The sequence below is a fragment of the Canis aureus genome, chromosome 11, assembly GCF_053574225.1.
Source record: "Canis aureus isolate CA01 chromosome 11, VMU_Caureus_v.1.0, whole genome shotgun sequence".
Taxonomy (NCBI): Eukaryota; Metazoa; Chordata; class Mammalia; order Carnivora; family Canidae; genus Canis; species Canis aureus.
The window spans coordinates 5622622-5639231 of NC_135621.1; the positions used below are offsets into that span (position 1 = coordinate 5622622).

The 16610-nt window shown below is 37.1% G+C and overlaps 1 protein-coding gene across 13 annotated transcripts in view; it reads left to right on the plus strand.

Annotated features, from left to right (window-relative positions):
• SLC16A7 (solute carrier family 16 member 7) overlaps window positions 1–16610 on the plus strand; it is a 170354-nt gene that overhangs the window by 87665 nt on the left and 66079 nt on the right. For all 13 annotated transcript variants that reach the window (XM_077913625.1, XM_077913618.1, XM_077913616.1 and 10 more), the window contains 2 exons: window positions 6184–6313; window positions 8619–8862. In XM_077913625.1, coding sequence (XP_077769751.1) covers window positions 8649–8862 — 214 coding nt within the window. In that variant the 5' untranslated portion in view covers window positions 6184–6313; window positions 8619–8648. The remainder of the gene's footprint in view (window positions 1–6183; window positions 6314–8618; window positions 8863–16610) is intronic.

The window sequence follows — 16610 nt, forward strand, 5'->3', positions numbered from 1 at the left end:
TTTAATAAGTTCTTTATAGATCTTGGATACTAACCTTTTATCTGATGTGTCATTTGCAAATATCTTCTCCCATTCTGTAGGTTGTGTGTGTCTGTCTTTTCCTCTCTCTTATAAACTACCTGTGATTGCCTTTAGGGACCACCTGGATAGTTTAGGATCAAGCTCCTCTTTCAAGATCCTTAACTCAGTCACATACTTTGCTAGAAGCCTTAGTCTGTTGGGGCTGCTGTAGCAAAATACCATAGGCTGTGTGGCTTTCTGGAGGCTGGGAAGCCCAAGATTAAGGTGCCAGTAGATTCTGTGTCTGGTGAGAACCAGCATCCTGATTCATAAATGGCCGTCTTTTTGTGCCCTCTCATGGCAGAAAGGGTGAAAGAAATCTCATGGGCCTCTTTCATGAGGACATTGATCTCACTCATGAGGGCTCCATCCTCATAACCTAATTACCTCCAACAGGCCGCATCTCCAAATATCATATTGGGGATTAGGTTAGATGAATTTGGGGAGGATATAGCATAGACTCAAAAGTCTACTGTATCATCTAAATATTAAAATCAAATATAGGTGTGACTCAAGGTATGAATCATCCGGAGGCAAATCTTCTCCAGCTATGAACCTGTGAAATCTTCCAAAATATAATGGCGAGATAGATGTAGGATAGATATTCCCATTCCAAAAGGGAAAAATTGGAAAAAAGAAAGAAGGGATTCCAAGTAAATCCAAAACCCAGTATTAAATCTTCAGAGCAAACAACATTAAATCTTAAGGATCAAGAATAATCTTTTTTTCACTAGATTCTCTGCCTTCTGGACCCACTGGGGCTATGATCTCATTTTTGCCGCTCTCACAGGTCAGAGTGAACATCTCAGTGTTCCCGCACACAGCCCGTTGCCTAGGGCTCCTTTGTACATCACCCTCACTAGGGCTCCCTGCCATAGCCCTATCCCTGTAGTAGTATTTCGCCTGGGCTCTGCCCCAGTAGGATGGCGTTCTATATCCATGACTCTCCTTACTAGGATCCTGATGCTGCGACTCTTTCAGGCATCTTCTGGAATCTAGGTGGAGGCAGCCATGCTCCCATGGCTCTTGCATTCTGCACACTGACAAAGATGGTAGAGGAGTATGGAAACCACCAAAGTTTACCTCCTGTGTCGTCTAGAACTGCACCAGGGGCAGCCAACGAGCTCAGTTCTGGAGTGCAGAGAGCAGAGCCCATGATGTGAGGTAGCACTGGGCAGCATGTCCCAAGGTCTCACTTACGTGAAACCACCTTCGGGCAGCCCCACCTTTGAAACCACTCTGCACTGTGGACCTGTGATGGAAAGGGCCGCCCTGATGATTTCTGAATTGTTTTTGAGGAGACTCTTCTTTGTCTTCAACAGTAGCTCATGTTCCTGTTGAGGTGGCTGACTAATTTTATCAAAGTGTTTTGCCCACACTTTTAGTGTTCTCTTCTGACCACACTTTCTCATTCTCTTCAGTATGGATTGGCTGAGAGTTCTCCAAATCTTAAATTCTGCTTCTTTTCTGATTAACAGTTCTGCCTTTAAATCATTTCTTTCTTCTGGCATTTTACTATAAAAAGTAATTTTACTATAAAAAGGCCACTCCTTCAACACTTAGAAATAACTTCAGCTAAATATCTGATTTCATCACTCACAAGTTCTACAGTAGAGCTAGAAGATGAACACAGTTCTTAGCCACTTTATGGCCAGGGTCACCTTTGCCTCATTGTCTAATAATAGCATGTGCCTGATTTCCATCAGACCTCATCAGAATCACCTTTACCTCCCATATTTCTACTAACATTCTGTTCAGGATTAACTCTGATATTCTTGGAGAAGACTTGGGCTTTCTTTACAGTCTCCTCTTTTCTTAATTGGCTGTCACTAGAATCACCCTTAATCCATTTATGGTAATAGCCTTTCTTCACGTGCACCCCAAAATTGGCCCAGCTTCTCCCCACTACCCAGTTCCAAAGCCACTTTCACGTTTTTAGGTGTTTGTTATGACAGCATCCCACTCCCAGTATCAATTTTTTATCTTAGTCTGATAGGGTTGCTGTAACAAAATACCATACACTAGGTGGCTTATAAATAACAGAAATTCATTTCTTACAGTTGTGGAGGCTGGGAAGTCTAAGTTCAAGGTGCCAGCAGATTCAGTGTCTGGTGAGGACCCTTTCCTGGTCCACAAACAGCCATTCTTCACTGTGTCTTCACTTGGCAGAGGGAGCAACCTTGCTCCCTGGGGCCTCATTTATAAGGGCACTAATCTTATTTATGAGGGCTTCATCCCGCTGACCTAATTGCCTTCTAAAGGTCCTACCTTCAAATACCATCAGAGCTGGGGATTGGGTATCAACATATGAATTTTGAGGGAATGTGAACACTCAGTTTCTGCAACCATATAAGATATATTGCAGGTTCTAGGGATTAGGACATGGACATATCTTTTTCAGGGCCACTACTCTGCCCACTGCAACTGTTTTTACACAATTCTTAAAACATAGTATTAGAAATCAAGAATTGGTTGGTGTGGGATGTCCATTTCCAATTCCTTATAAATAATTATGTGCTGACTTATATTATTTTTTTTAAATTTGCCCATTATCAAAACATCCTTAGTTAATTTGACTTATTATCAATTAGCATTCTCAGAGTCCTTTTAACTACAGCAGTGGTTCACATCTAAAAATAGGTTTTGTGTTACTGACATTTTGTGGGCCATGCACTATTGATATGTCTCTTGTCTAGTTGTCAAAGTAAATCAGTCTATAGGATTTAAAAGATGGTCCATCTGGAAGAGTAAAAGAACCTCTCTGGAATAGATTCCAATTTTAATTCAATTACCTGTTGGAAAAGAGAGTTGGTTCAGTTTAATTCCTGTTGGAGGATTGGGCGAGTTGTCATGTAAACTTAAACATTGCACATTAATTTGACACTACTCTATCTTTTTGTATAAGAAAAAAACACATAGAAATCTTAAAGACTAGTTCATTATTCTTTAAGGAACATAGTAATTCCTTTAGGTGAAAACACAGCCACTTTATAGGTAGGATGTGAAGAACAAGTCATGCTTTATCTATAGGCTATCTAGATTAATTTATAGTGAAGTCAATAGTCTCCTAACATCCATTGATTTAATTTGGGACTTAGACTGCTGAGTACGTTATTTCTGGACTGTATTTTGAAACGTAGACTTCTGGATGGCATAGACTATTGATAAGGGTTCATAAAATTGATTCATCCTGATTTAGATTTGGGTAGTTGAAGAAATATTCACAAAGTATATAAAGGAAATTCTGATATTCTGTACAACTAAATGAAAAAAGACTTTAAATGTAACACTAGAGTTTAACCATTGATCATCACTGATAGTTTTATTGTCTTTGTCCTATGTCTTCCTTTCAGATTATCTCTAGAAGGCAAGGCAGGATTTGGGGCTTCAGCACATCCGACCACATATTTTTTTTTTTAAAAAACACTTGAAATAGACAAATGTTTTTAGTAGTTATTAAGCCACCCTTTTGTCAATGACAATGGTATATTGTAGTCTATATACTCAAAAACATTATAGACAGGGTAGATGTAAATAAGCTGAAATAATGATGAATTTCTAAAGACTTTTTGAAGGATAGTTGAGGTTTAGAATTACAAACATCAAATATTTGAATTCCAGTTGACAAGACAGGCAAGGATAATGTGCAAGAACTTAAATTTGGAAATTCACCATTGAAAATAAAACTGAAGAGAAGTATATTTGTGAGCAGAAAGAGCAGCCTCTGAGGTTCTGTGTCAAAGTAGAATCAGTAACAATACGCCTAACAAAAATACTAGTCTTGATACCAATTTAATCACTTATTGGACATTGCACTTTGGAAAAATCACTTTGTACCTTTGATTCTTTATGCCCATATCTCTAAATGTGACTAAAAAAACTACTTCTTCATTCATGGGATTATGATAATTAATTGAATTTTTGGAAAAAAGTTAAGCATTTTTTTTTCATGCAACCTGTTATAAGTAAAAGTCATCATGAAGCAAGTGGCGTATATGTGAACTGCTAAGAAACCAAATTAGCTGAGAGCCTAGTCCAACTTCTAGCTATAGTAATTAACACGGCTTTTGTAGGGGCGAATAAACTTTGTGCCTCCTTGGACTTTAGAACGCAATCTCCAAAATAGATGCATTCCCAAATTAAATGAAAGTCTTCCCATATTCTGAGGAATTGTTGATCTCGGGGTGCCTGGGTGGCTCAGTTTTCTAAACATCTGCCTTCAGCTCAGGTCATGATCTTGGGGCCTGGGATTGAGCACCATGTTGGGCTTCTTGCTCAGTGGAGAGGCTGCTTCTCCCTCTCCCTCTGCTCCCCCTCCCCATTCCCCATTCGTGTTCTCTCTCTCTCTCTCAAATAAAAATCTTTAAAAAAAAAGATTGTTGATCTCCTGTTTTTTTTTAGTGTAACACACAATTCTAAAGGACTGCTTTTCATTTTTAAAGCTAAAGACCAATATATGGATCATATGAATATATTTGCATAAGCATGTATTAAAATAGGATACTTTAATAGATGTAGAGAAGAGGATGTAAAATAGATTAATATAACTACCAAGCAGGAAGTTATAGCTTCCTGGATCTTTTGCCAATTTGTTGAAAAAAGCCATGGATATGGGTTGATCTTTCTGTAAGAAAATAGGCTAGCAGTTAGGTTAAAGCACTGAAAGGTTTGTAGAAATGTTGGAGAGCATTTAGAATGTGGACTTGTCAAGATCTCTTGTTGTGGCCTCCATGCTGACCTCCATAAAGCATGATGATAATTAAGCATAGACTGAAAGGTCAGAGCCCAATTTTCAGAAATGCCTCAGGCTTTCCTCTGAGGCTTTGCCCTGAACTCAGGGCAGCTGTCTCTGCCAGAGGAAACTGACAGAAATGTATTTCTTCAAAATATGAAAAGGGTTTTCTGCATTTGAGTGGGCTGGTAGTAAGATGGGGCTGCCAACTCTGAAGTTACCACGGCTCCTGGTAAGACCAGAATAGATGTTTCTTCTCACGCTGTTACCCCAGACCTTTTAACGTAAACTCTTTATTCCGAGCAGAAGTTAAAACTTTAATTTCAGGGGCACCTGGGCAGCTCAGTTGGTTAAATGTCTGACAGTGGATCTCAGGGTCCTGGGATGGAGCCCCGAGGCAGGCTCTGCACTCAGCAGAGAGTCTGCTTGAGATTTTCTCCCTTTGCCCATCCCCCTGCTCATACTCTCTCTCTCTAAAATAAATGAATAAAATATTTTTTAAAAAACTTTAATTCAGCCTTCTCCATTTCTCAGATTTTATTCGTGACTTTATAGTTCCCTGACTAATCTTCATTCTAGTCCCCACCCTCAGTTTCTCACTGACTTGGCAGCTGGATCATAGGCTTTCCTCATCCTCTCATACAAATCTCATTTGGCCTGGTGGCTCTGTTGCTCTCCTTCCACACTTTAGGAAACATGGCCCTGCACGCGAAGCAGGCAACTGGTTATTTACTTCAAAGAGTTGACTTTTTGTCAACTTTAATTTAGGCAAAGGAATGTCCAACCTCAACAAATTAAACTCTGAGTACTAGCTTCTATATATTCAGCACAAGATTACGTTGAAATAAAAGTATTTGATGTATTATGGAATTTTAGCCTATTGGTCTGTCACCCAGATCTGATTAGGAAGTTTTGATTCTAAATCAGAGGATCCCTAAAATACTTTTAGTCCTTTTCATGATCAATCTAATTGTGAGACATATATGTTACTGATAATATTTCCAATAATTCTCTTTTAAACTTTGTTTCCATTGTCAATGGATAATATCTTTAAATGAATTTTAGAGTAAATTATCTAAATGAGTATAGGAAATTGAGTGCCAGCAAGTGAATGCCAATAAATTTCCTTCTCATAATGGTAGATATGCAATCTAATGTTATTTTTTTAAAAAACCTATTTCTTCATTTTATACTTATAATTTTTTTTCTCATGCATATATGTTTGATCATTTTGTTCATACATTAGGAGTTCTATCAATGGATTGACAAAGAAATTTTGCTAATTATTAAAATATGGTTACAATATCCTGGGATGAATAAAAACTAGCAGCTCTAATGAAGCTATGGAACTCAATTATACATGTAACCTTTGGTGTTTTTCATTTCTCTAGGTAATTGAGAGTCTGTTCTACCTCTCTCCCTTGGCATTGTCTTCACATACCACTTTAAGGAATAGTGACTAGGCTCGAAAGTTCCACAGATAATCCAAAAAAATCTGTTCAAGTTGGCATCTATCAACAGGTAAAATTACACTTTTAATTCCTGTTTGTCTTGATTATTTCCATAAACAAAAGGAAAAAGACATAACAGCTATGAGTTGTGAAGAATATTAGACTTGTGCACAGAAAGATAACATGAGACCAGTGAGTATGTATGAATTGGATCTTGACTATTGATCAACCCAAGAGTTGTTTAATAATGAACAGATGGTAATCTTGGAAGTGTAATTTTTCCAAGGTTAATTGGGTAGGGTCCACTCCATAATGATTTAGGTAAGAGATCATAAGATACCAATTTATGTGGAAAAAAAACTAAATAGCTAAGAGATAAGTAAGTAAATTGGTATGAATAGTGACTCTAAGCCTGGAGTATGCAATTATAATTAAAATCAAGCAAATATGCTGAAAACACATAAAAAATCACATACAGAGATAAACTGGTGAAAAACTAACAATACAAAAAAGGAGGATTATGGAGAAAAAATAGCCCAATCATATAATCTTCTTTTTTAAGGCCCTTCAGTTTTCTATGAGCATAGATTCCTGTCTATACAATAGAAATCACAACATCAACCTAGCTCATTAGTAAATTTCACTACTCATATTTATAACATGATTGGGATATTAGTAAATTTCAATATTCATATTGATATAATAATATTTAAATAATGTATTTAAGATTATTTAGAAATGTGGTTTTGAAGTGACTGAAAAACAAATCATCCAGTTATATTTCTAAGTGTTTACAATAGTAGATGTGATAAAAGTTACAATAGTTTAAACTCATGAAATAATAATGAAAGACAAGTTCTTTTATGCAAACAGGAAAATTGCAGAAAACTGCTCTAACTATTTTAAGTTTCATTTTTATTATTTACCTATATGAATTTTTGAAATCAAGTCCTTTCAATAACTATGGACCAATTAGAAAAGTTTAATATACAGAATATTTCCATCTAAAAAGTACATATAGAAGATCACTGAAAATATGTTTGATATAATTTGACAGTAAACAAAAATTAAACCCATCTCTGTTTTTTCAGAAATATCTATTTAGTTTTTTGGTGGGTTTTCCAAAAACATGTGGCAAAATTAGTTTTTATTAACTTACCTCCAATATTTTTAAGGATTTTATTTATTTATTTATTCATGACAGACACACAGAGAGAGAGAGAGAGAGGCAGAGACATAGGCAGAGGGAGAAGCAGGCTCCATGCAGGGAGCCTGACGTGGGACTCAATCCTGGGACCCCAGGATCACACCCTGGGTTGAAGGCGGTGCTAAACCGCTGCGCCACCAGGGCTGCCCTACTTCCAATATTATTTTACCAATAGAAAATGGTTTCATTTTCCTCTACATTTCAAGTGGAACATGTTCACAAATAAAATGAGAGTAGTAAGAAGATATTGAGAAATGTTGACAACACAGCTAAGAGCTAGGCAAATAGCATTATTCAACAAAGAAACAATGATGTTAGGGAACCAGATGTTTTTAATTTAACTTCAGTTATGTGAATCTATATGTGATCATTTCTTCCACAGGAGAGTATGTAGTGCTGTATACCGTAAAGCTAGCATAAGTGTTCCTAGGCACATCCAAAGAGAAAGTCCTGTCTTTTAACAAACAATAACATACCACCTATTTGTTTATCACTTTTAGTGATTTTATCACTATGAAAAGTATATAAAATATATCATTCATTAAATAATAAGTAGCACCATTTTGAGAAGAGTAGCAAAATTAATTCATTAAAGCCATATAACTCCTAATGCTACAAGTCTAGAAAATAGGTCCATGCTGAAATATTTTTAAGTATTCTCAATTATTAAAAGTAGAAAATTTCTAAAATGCTTCTAATAATCTAATATTTCTAAAAATTAAAAAACCTACTATTTAATTCTTTAAAATCAACCGGATTTAATACATGGTCCTTTTTAACCTTTGTAAAGAAAATCTTAAATATTTTTGAATTAAGAAAGTATTCTGTTTTTAAGTAATGACAGCTCCATTTTTATTATGCTTAGAATTCAGATTGAGATAGCTTTTATTTTTAGGTTGGTACTTTAGTACGGATTTGAATTCTTTGAGTAATTTTTGAGTAGTTTTTATTTCCATAACAAATTAAATGCTCTCAATGTTTAGCCCATAACAAAGTTACATATCTCAATCCACTTTTTTTGTTAATTTTCGAATATAAGAGTATTAAAAATATTCATGAGAAATTATATACTTATAACCAGAAAATGCTATTTTGGTGACTGACTATCAAGAGTAATATCTGAAAATGGAAATATAGTTTAAACTGTTATTTCATTTTTCTTTAATAGGTTACTTGAATTTCAAAGAGAGGAGCAGAAATGCCACCACCAGTAGGTGCCCCACTACATCCACCTCCTGATGGAGGCTGGGGCTGGGTGGTAGTTGCAGCATCTTTTATCTCCATTGGATTTTCATACGCATTCCCCAAAGCTGTCACAGTGTTCTTCAAAGAAATTCAGCAAATATTCAACACTTCCTATAGTGAAATAGCCTGGATATCATCCATTATGCTGGCTGTTATGTATGCAGGAGGTAAGGTTTCTGGGAATAAATGGAATTATAGATTAAGAAAACAATCCTTCCAGGGGATCCCTGGGTGGCGCAGCGGTTTGGCGCCTGCCTTTGGCCCAGGGCGCGATCCTGGAGACCCAGGATCGAATCCCGCATCGGGCTCCCGGTGCATGGAGCCTGCTTCTCCCTCTGCCTGTGTCTCTGCCTCTCTCTCTCTCTCTCTGTGACTATCAAAAATTAAAAAAAAAAAAAAAAAAAAAAGGAAAACAATCCTTCCATGCCAGTGTTTTACATGTAATGTCTCCGTATGTTAAAGCTCTGTTTTTGTTTTGTTTTGTTTTATTTTGTTTTTTTGCCCTCTCATCCCATTTATTAAAGAAACGGTAAGAAAAGATACAATGCAGGAATGTTTTTGTATTATAGTCACTTAAAACCAACCAAAAATATAATTCCAAATGAATTTTTAATAATTTTATTGACTCAGCAGCATCTTGAGCTATTCACTTCATTTTTTAGTATTACTAAATGAATGAATGAATGAGGATTTCTCTGAACAAAATAACATTTATTTAACTTATGGTTACCTTAATGTTTGACGTTTACTTTACCTAAATTATGGAATTTCCAAGGGAGGCATGATTCGCTTTAATCTGGCATAAAGTCTATACCATAGTGTTAGCATCATTTCCTACCATTGTTACGGTTGGTAGAAATGCTTTCTTCTTAATGAGAAAGAAACTCCAGTTGCTGAATCTGTAAGCCTATGAAGTACTTTCACCTTCAGCTGCAAAAATTGATGTACATTTTAGATCCATTCAAGTTCTTGTGATGAAAATAAATCCTTATCTCTGTAGTACTCATTAAATATGACATTTTCAAAAAACATTCACTTATTTTGAGAGTTAGGGGGAGGCAAGAGGTAGAGGAAGATGGAAAGGGAGAGAGAATGTCCATCCGACTCTTCGCTGAGGCAGAGCCTGACATGGGGCTCCATCCCACAACTGAGATCATGACCTGAGCCAAAGTCAGGAGTTGGACACTTAACTGACTGAGCCACCCAGGCACCCCTAAATATGACATTTTAAAATGTAAATAGTCACCTGACAATTATCTTGTTACATTCGATGTTCAAATGAGGGTAAGATTCATGTGGCTTAACAAATCAAAGAACCATATCACTTCTGAATGTTTAAAGAAATGGAATTATAGTGCATTATTATGTCACTTATTTTCCTTAAATCCATCTCAACAGCAGACCCGTTGGTCTCTACATTTTTTAAGTCATTATCTAAAATATTTTGGTTTTAGAATTTTTATTTTTCAACTGGATATTTGACTTTAGGAGACAGATGTAGACTCAGAATATAAGCACTGAAAGAAATCCTACAAATCACCTGGCACAATTTCTTACCTTATAGTTGAGGGTGATATGACTCGTAGTGACATGGATATACCATTAGCAATGATATCCAATATTCGTTAGTATTTACTTTCAGCTAAGGCCTCTCTAAATGCTATCTCTATGTGTCACATGATTTAATCCTCTTAGCAATGTGTGAGATAAGTATTATTCTTTCTCCATTCTATAACAGGAAATAGAGACATAAAATAGTTTTCCAAGACCAACGTCTCATTAGCGGCAGATAGAAATTGAGACTCCAAACATTGAGTCTCTGAGCTCTTCTGCCTTTCTCATATCTTCCTCTTTACCTCTAGAAAGTGATAGAGCCAGATCTAGGCCAGGCCTTCTACTGACGTGATTCAGGCGCTACCCCTACCAAGGTCATTTGTCAATGACATAATAATTTTTCTATAGGATATTGTCTCTTTATTGTACTACCAAGGTGAAAATTTGATCCTCTAATGATCCTCTGTGTGTGCATACTCATGTGAGTGCATATTGGTATGTGTTTTCCACTTTGTATGTGTCAGTGATTTTACATTAATCCAGTATGTCTCGGGATGCCTGGGTGGCTCAGTGGTTGAGCACCTGCCTTCTGCTCAGGGCGTGATCCCGGGGTCCCGGGATTGAGTCCCACATCGGGCTCCCCATGGGAAGTCTGCTTCTCCCTCTGTCTGTGTCTCTGCCTCTCTCTCTCTCATGAATAAATAAATAAAATTTTAAAAATCCAGTATGTCTCCCTTACCTTTTTAGTTAGGTTAAATTGCTGCATTTTTGTTTCACTACCAAAAGTTATCTTTAAAATGCTATTTTAGTGTATCAGTGAAAAATTCTGCTTCTAAAACACTGAATATCTCCTTGGACAGTTGCTTTAAGGATTCTAACTGTATTATTTCTGATGACTATAGAAACAATAGACACTAAGTACCTAGTTTTGTTCCTTTATTGCAGGGATTATATGTTTTTTAATAGTGTCCTGAGCTCCAAAATATGCTAATGTTAAGATACATAGTTTTCCCCCATTCTTAAATACAATTGAAACAGATTACTCTAGTGAATTCATAAAAGTCTACTGAATTTGAACTATACAGTCATAGTTTTTTATTGAATAGGTAGTTGACAAACTCATAAGCAAGACAGAAATTTGTATAACTTTTTGTTAAGGCAAGTCTTGACTTTATTAGTTTTAAGCAAATAACCTCAAAGCCCCAGTACCTCAAAGGAATACAAGTTTACTTATTGCTCAAGCAATGTTTCATCTCGTTCCTAAGCCGCCACCTGAAACTTTGTGGTGTTTCCAAAATCTGCTCTGCTTGGCTACACAGAGCATGAACACAAACAGCATGGAAGATCATGTGGGATTTCACAGAGAGGCAGAGATACAGGCAGAGGGAGAAGGAGGCTCCCTGCAGGGAGCCCGATGTGGGACTTGATCCCAGGACCCGAGGTCACACCCTGAGCCGAAGGGAGATGCCTAACCATCTGAGCCATCCAGGTGCCCCCAGTATGCATGTTAAAAAAAAAAAAACACACAAATGAGGGGCACCTTGGTCCTCATTTAAGTGTCTGACTCTTGATTTCAGCTGAGGTCATGATCCCAGGGTCATAAAATGGAGCCCTGCATTGGGCTCTGCACTCAGTTCAGAGTCTGCTTATCTTTTTCCCTCTGCTTCTTCCCTCTGTTCGTGTGTGTGTGCGTGCTCTCTCAATAAATAAATAAAAAGCACAAGAGAGAACTCTTTTGAAGCTCATTAAAAAAAACAATAGTTTGGGTTGCCTGTGTGGTTCAGTTGGTTAGACGTCCAACTCTTGATTAGGTCTTGATATCAAGTTCGTGAGTTCAAGGCCTGTGTTGGGCTCCATGCTAGGATGGAACCTACTTAAAAAACAAAACAAAACAAAAAAGGTAGCTTCGTTAAGTAAGTAGTTATCAGTTCCAGGAGGGAAAATACCTTAAAATGTTTAGGATAATAGATGAAAAAAATCTGTTTTTATTAACAGTCGATGGGGATTTTCTGGTTGTTTCAAGAAAACAAATGCTAAATACATGAAAAATACTTAGTATGCAGTAATCGATGATGATAATATCTAGATGAGATCTACCAAGTAGTTGAAATATTACTTAGCATCCTTAGTCATCAGAACTAAGACATTTTATCATTACTGCCCATGGAGAAAAATCAGTAATTGCAGAAATTCTGCTGCACTGTGGTCTTTCCCTTGAAAGTGGAAAAGTAATCCCAGGTGCATGGCCTGTAGGGTAAGAATGTTATTACTTGCCATTTCCACTGGCTAAGGGATAACTCATTACACCTTACATGGTTTATTGCAAATAATATCTGTGTCTTACCTTGATAATTGTTTTCAATCTTTTAACAAGAAATCACTGGTACATTTAAAACTATAATCTCAATATGAAAAACAGTCCCCCTTATGTGGAGGCAGATAATTTTTTTCAGAAACATAATAACTATTTAGAACAAAAAAAATCTGATAGTCTCATTTAATCCAAGACACAGATATTGGTCCTGTTACCAAAGTGGTAGTATGTTTTCAAGTAAGGTCCATAGACTTTCTGCTTCTAAATTGTGTCTCTTATTAAAAATGCAGAGTTTTGGGTCTTCTCCCAAATCCCTTTTTAGCAGAATTTCTGTTGGTGTAGTCCAGAAACTTGCATTTCAACAAGCATGCCTGAAAAACACTTCATGTCCAACATACGGATTCACTGTTGTAGAAGAAGATCAATAATTGATTTAAAAATATTTAAATTATCCTTTAATATTTGAAAGATCTCTATTTATACAGACCTTTTAGGTTGATGATTATAAAATAAATTCATAGACCACAAGGTGAAAAGCCATATAGTTTAGTGTGAAGTTTAATGAGGCTCTCTACCAAGTAACTGAAATACTCTGTTCAACATAATGCTAATTACGTTAGCCTAGAGAACATCTAAGATCTGACACACTCATTAGGGCTTAGCACGCAACCTATTAATCACTGTGGTGGGGTCACTGGGTAAGGTGGAGTGTGTTCTGAGGCCTGGCCTGTGATGTCAGGACTGGAGTCTCTTGTAGTAATTAGTTGGCATCTGAGCCTCGGTAGCAAGGTATTATCTTCCCTTTTGATGTCTGAATTAAAAATGAAACTAATAAAGGTATGCAGGAAGGATGGAAAAGAATGCAAATTATGTTTATCCCTTACTTCATCCACAGAATAATGACATTAAATTACAGCAACCCATCTGGTCATCCATATGGTCTCCTGGAGTTCTACCGAATTTCAGCAAATAGGTCAAGCACAGTGGTCACTCCATTAATAAAACACTAAGTAGAGGTAGAAAACATATCACAAATTAAACTTTCCAGGTTGTTTAGATGGATATAGGGATTTATTTATAAACAGTGATTATTCAGGATTATCTTTCAGTACAATGTTTGTCTTTGTTACTCTATCAAAAAATAATGTGAACATTCTTAGCTACACAATTACTGAATACAGATTTGGGGCTGCCAATCTCTGTGAGGACCTCATGTTATTTTTCTGGTAATATCTGCTATGACTTGGAAGAAACAGCCATTCTGGAGGGGAGAGTTGGCTTTGTCTCCATGGTAACATACTCTTCTGTTTTATGTGAGCGGGGACTGCCAGTTGTATTAAGGGAAGGGTGATGGTTTTATGAAGGAATACTTTACACAGGGGGCCAAGCATCAGACCACTCAGCCTTTGTTACTGGAGGCCAAGAAGCAAAAGGTTTCAGGCACGAGACGTTGGTGGGCATAATATATAATGTGTATTTTTCTATTCTTTTTTTAAGTCTAAGCTCACTATATTATTTTGCTTTGTGCTCTAAATATTTTGCAGAATGAAGGAGCCTATTACAATAATTCATATAGTGCTGTCTCTTAGCAGCAGCCAAAAAAATAATAATAAAAGAAGTTCGTTCCATTCCTGTGATTGAGATCTACCTAGGGCTTTCACCTTAGCTTTATAAAGCCCCAAAAGTACACTTGGATAGTCCTATGCAAGCAAGCAGGCCGGGCACCTTTTATACCTATGCTATGATAGATTTTTTTTAAAATCCATGAATGCAGATATTGCTAAAGTTTTCCTAGGAAATAGGGTATAGTGTGGCAGAAATCATTTTGCTCACTGTGTATTCACGTGCTCTTATATATTTTCCAACTTTCCTACACTCAGATTCAGATCAAGTGATTAGTTCTGACCAATGAAAAGAGAATAGAAGGATAGACAGTATCCCTGGACACCTGAACAAAATAGTCCCAGCAGGTGTGCATCTTCCTTTTTCCTTTCCTGGCAAGCGTCTTGTTACATATGACATGGCTACAAGGGGATGATCCTTGGCCCACTGCATAGTTTGAAGAATTAAAGAACAAATCTTTATTAAGTTTCTGTAGTTTGTGGTACAGAAAAACCTAGATTATACTGATTGATACAGACATGAAGGCTTAGATTGTTGTGTAATTACAATATAAATTATGTAAATGTAAGTGTGGACTAGAACAGACTGTGGGATGTCTTCAGTCATTTACTCGTGTCGTGAGAAGGTTTATACATGTGCTACTTCAGAGCTCTGGCGGAGTAGAGGAAGCCTTCTAGGGTCTCAGATGAAAAGAGGATCTGAACGTGGCACTCAACACTGCCAGTGTTCCGGGGGATAAAAGTGAGAGACAGACACTTGCACGTTAAGGCATAGAAATCAGGATCAAGGGCAGCCGGGGTGGCCCAGCAGTTTAGCACCACTTTCAGCCCAGGGCCTGATCCTGGAGACCCTGGATCAAGACCCACGTCGGGCTCCCTGCATGGAGCCTGCCTCTCCATCTGCCTGTGTCTCTGCCTCTCTCTCTCTCTCTCTAAAACATAAAATCTTGAAAGAAAGAAAAGAAAGAAAGAAAAGAAAGAAAGAAAGAAAGAAAGAAAGAAAGAAAGAAAGAAAGAAAGAAAGAAAGAAAGAAAGAAAGAAATCGGGATCAAATCATGCCTATGGAGCTCTCTATGTCCCTTCTGAGACAAGGAATGGAAAGAGGCCTGGATCAAGGGCAAATCTTGAGTATGTTCAGTCCTAACCATTCAGGAGATACTGTCCCTACAGAAAGCTGATGATTCAAATAATATTGTATTATTGCTAAATTTTATTTTCGGCAGAAGAAACATATAAGAAACTTTAAGTCCTTTTCGTTATGTGTTCTTTAGACAGTGAATGTTTTGCTTACCGATGTATAAAAAGAACTTACGTATTCATTTATGTCCTGGTAAGAATATCTTTCCTGATTTTGGACTTAATTTCCTCTAAAATATGTTGTTGTATTATGACATATTTTATGCAGATGTATTTTGGTTGCAAATGACAGAAACCTGATTCAACCCCCTAAGGTCTAAAGGAAAATGCTCCCATGTACAAATGAGAAGCGATGCGTAGGTACCAGGGCCTTCCAGGTCAACCGGCTCTGGTGATTTCTGTCACATTGCTCTGTCTCCTCTCTCCTCTGCTTCTTACAATGAGGCACTGACAGAGGGAAGGATGATTACCAGCATCTCCATCCCAAATTTGACACAAGACTCTTCCCTAAGTTAGAATCCGACAAATGCTAGGGAAGATTGCTAGGATCTGGCCTACTGGGCATCAGTTCCTGCAGGCAATGGATGAATGAGGGGCGAACATTGGCAGCCTGGCTGGAACTATATATTTGGGATAGGAAAGGAGTGGTTCCCTAATAGAAGGACAACATTGTTCCCAGAAGACGGAAGGTTTTTGAAGAGATAAACAATCAGTGCTCATGACTATACTCTTTTTAAGGTAGACTAATGATTTCTTTTTTTTTTTTTAGACTAATGATTTCTTAAGAATAAAACCATGAGTAGCTCTCCATTTGGATAATTTCTTTATAGCCCAGTAACTGGTTAGGTAATATGTCAAAATGCATATTCTGTATTTAGAAACTCGATCGCCTAACGGAATGTAATACTTAGTAGTTATCTAGAGCACTCGTTTGCACCTTACAAGAGTTGGCCCCTTGAGTGGAGCTTAGATATGGAAAATCCTGGGATCTCACGGGGGTTTATTAATGGTTTAATAGTCCAGTGAGAGGCAGAGGAGCATTGTCATGAAAATCATGAGCTCCAAAATATATAAAATGTGAACTTTGTGACTTTGTGGTTTGGGCCACCCGTTTGACCTTGGATCTTTAGTTTCTCCTTCTGTAAAATCATAGAAAAAAATATGTGTATGTATATATGATATCTTACTGCTCAGAGTCATTGTTGTGAACAAATGATTACGATGTATGTAAAGCACCGAGATTCATGCTTAGGGATTTTTTTATGTTCCATTCATGGTCGTTTTGTC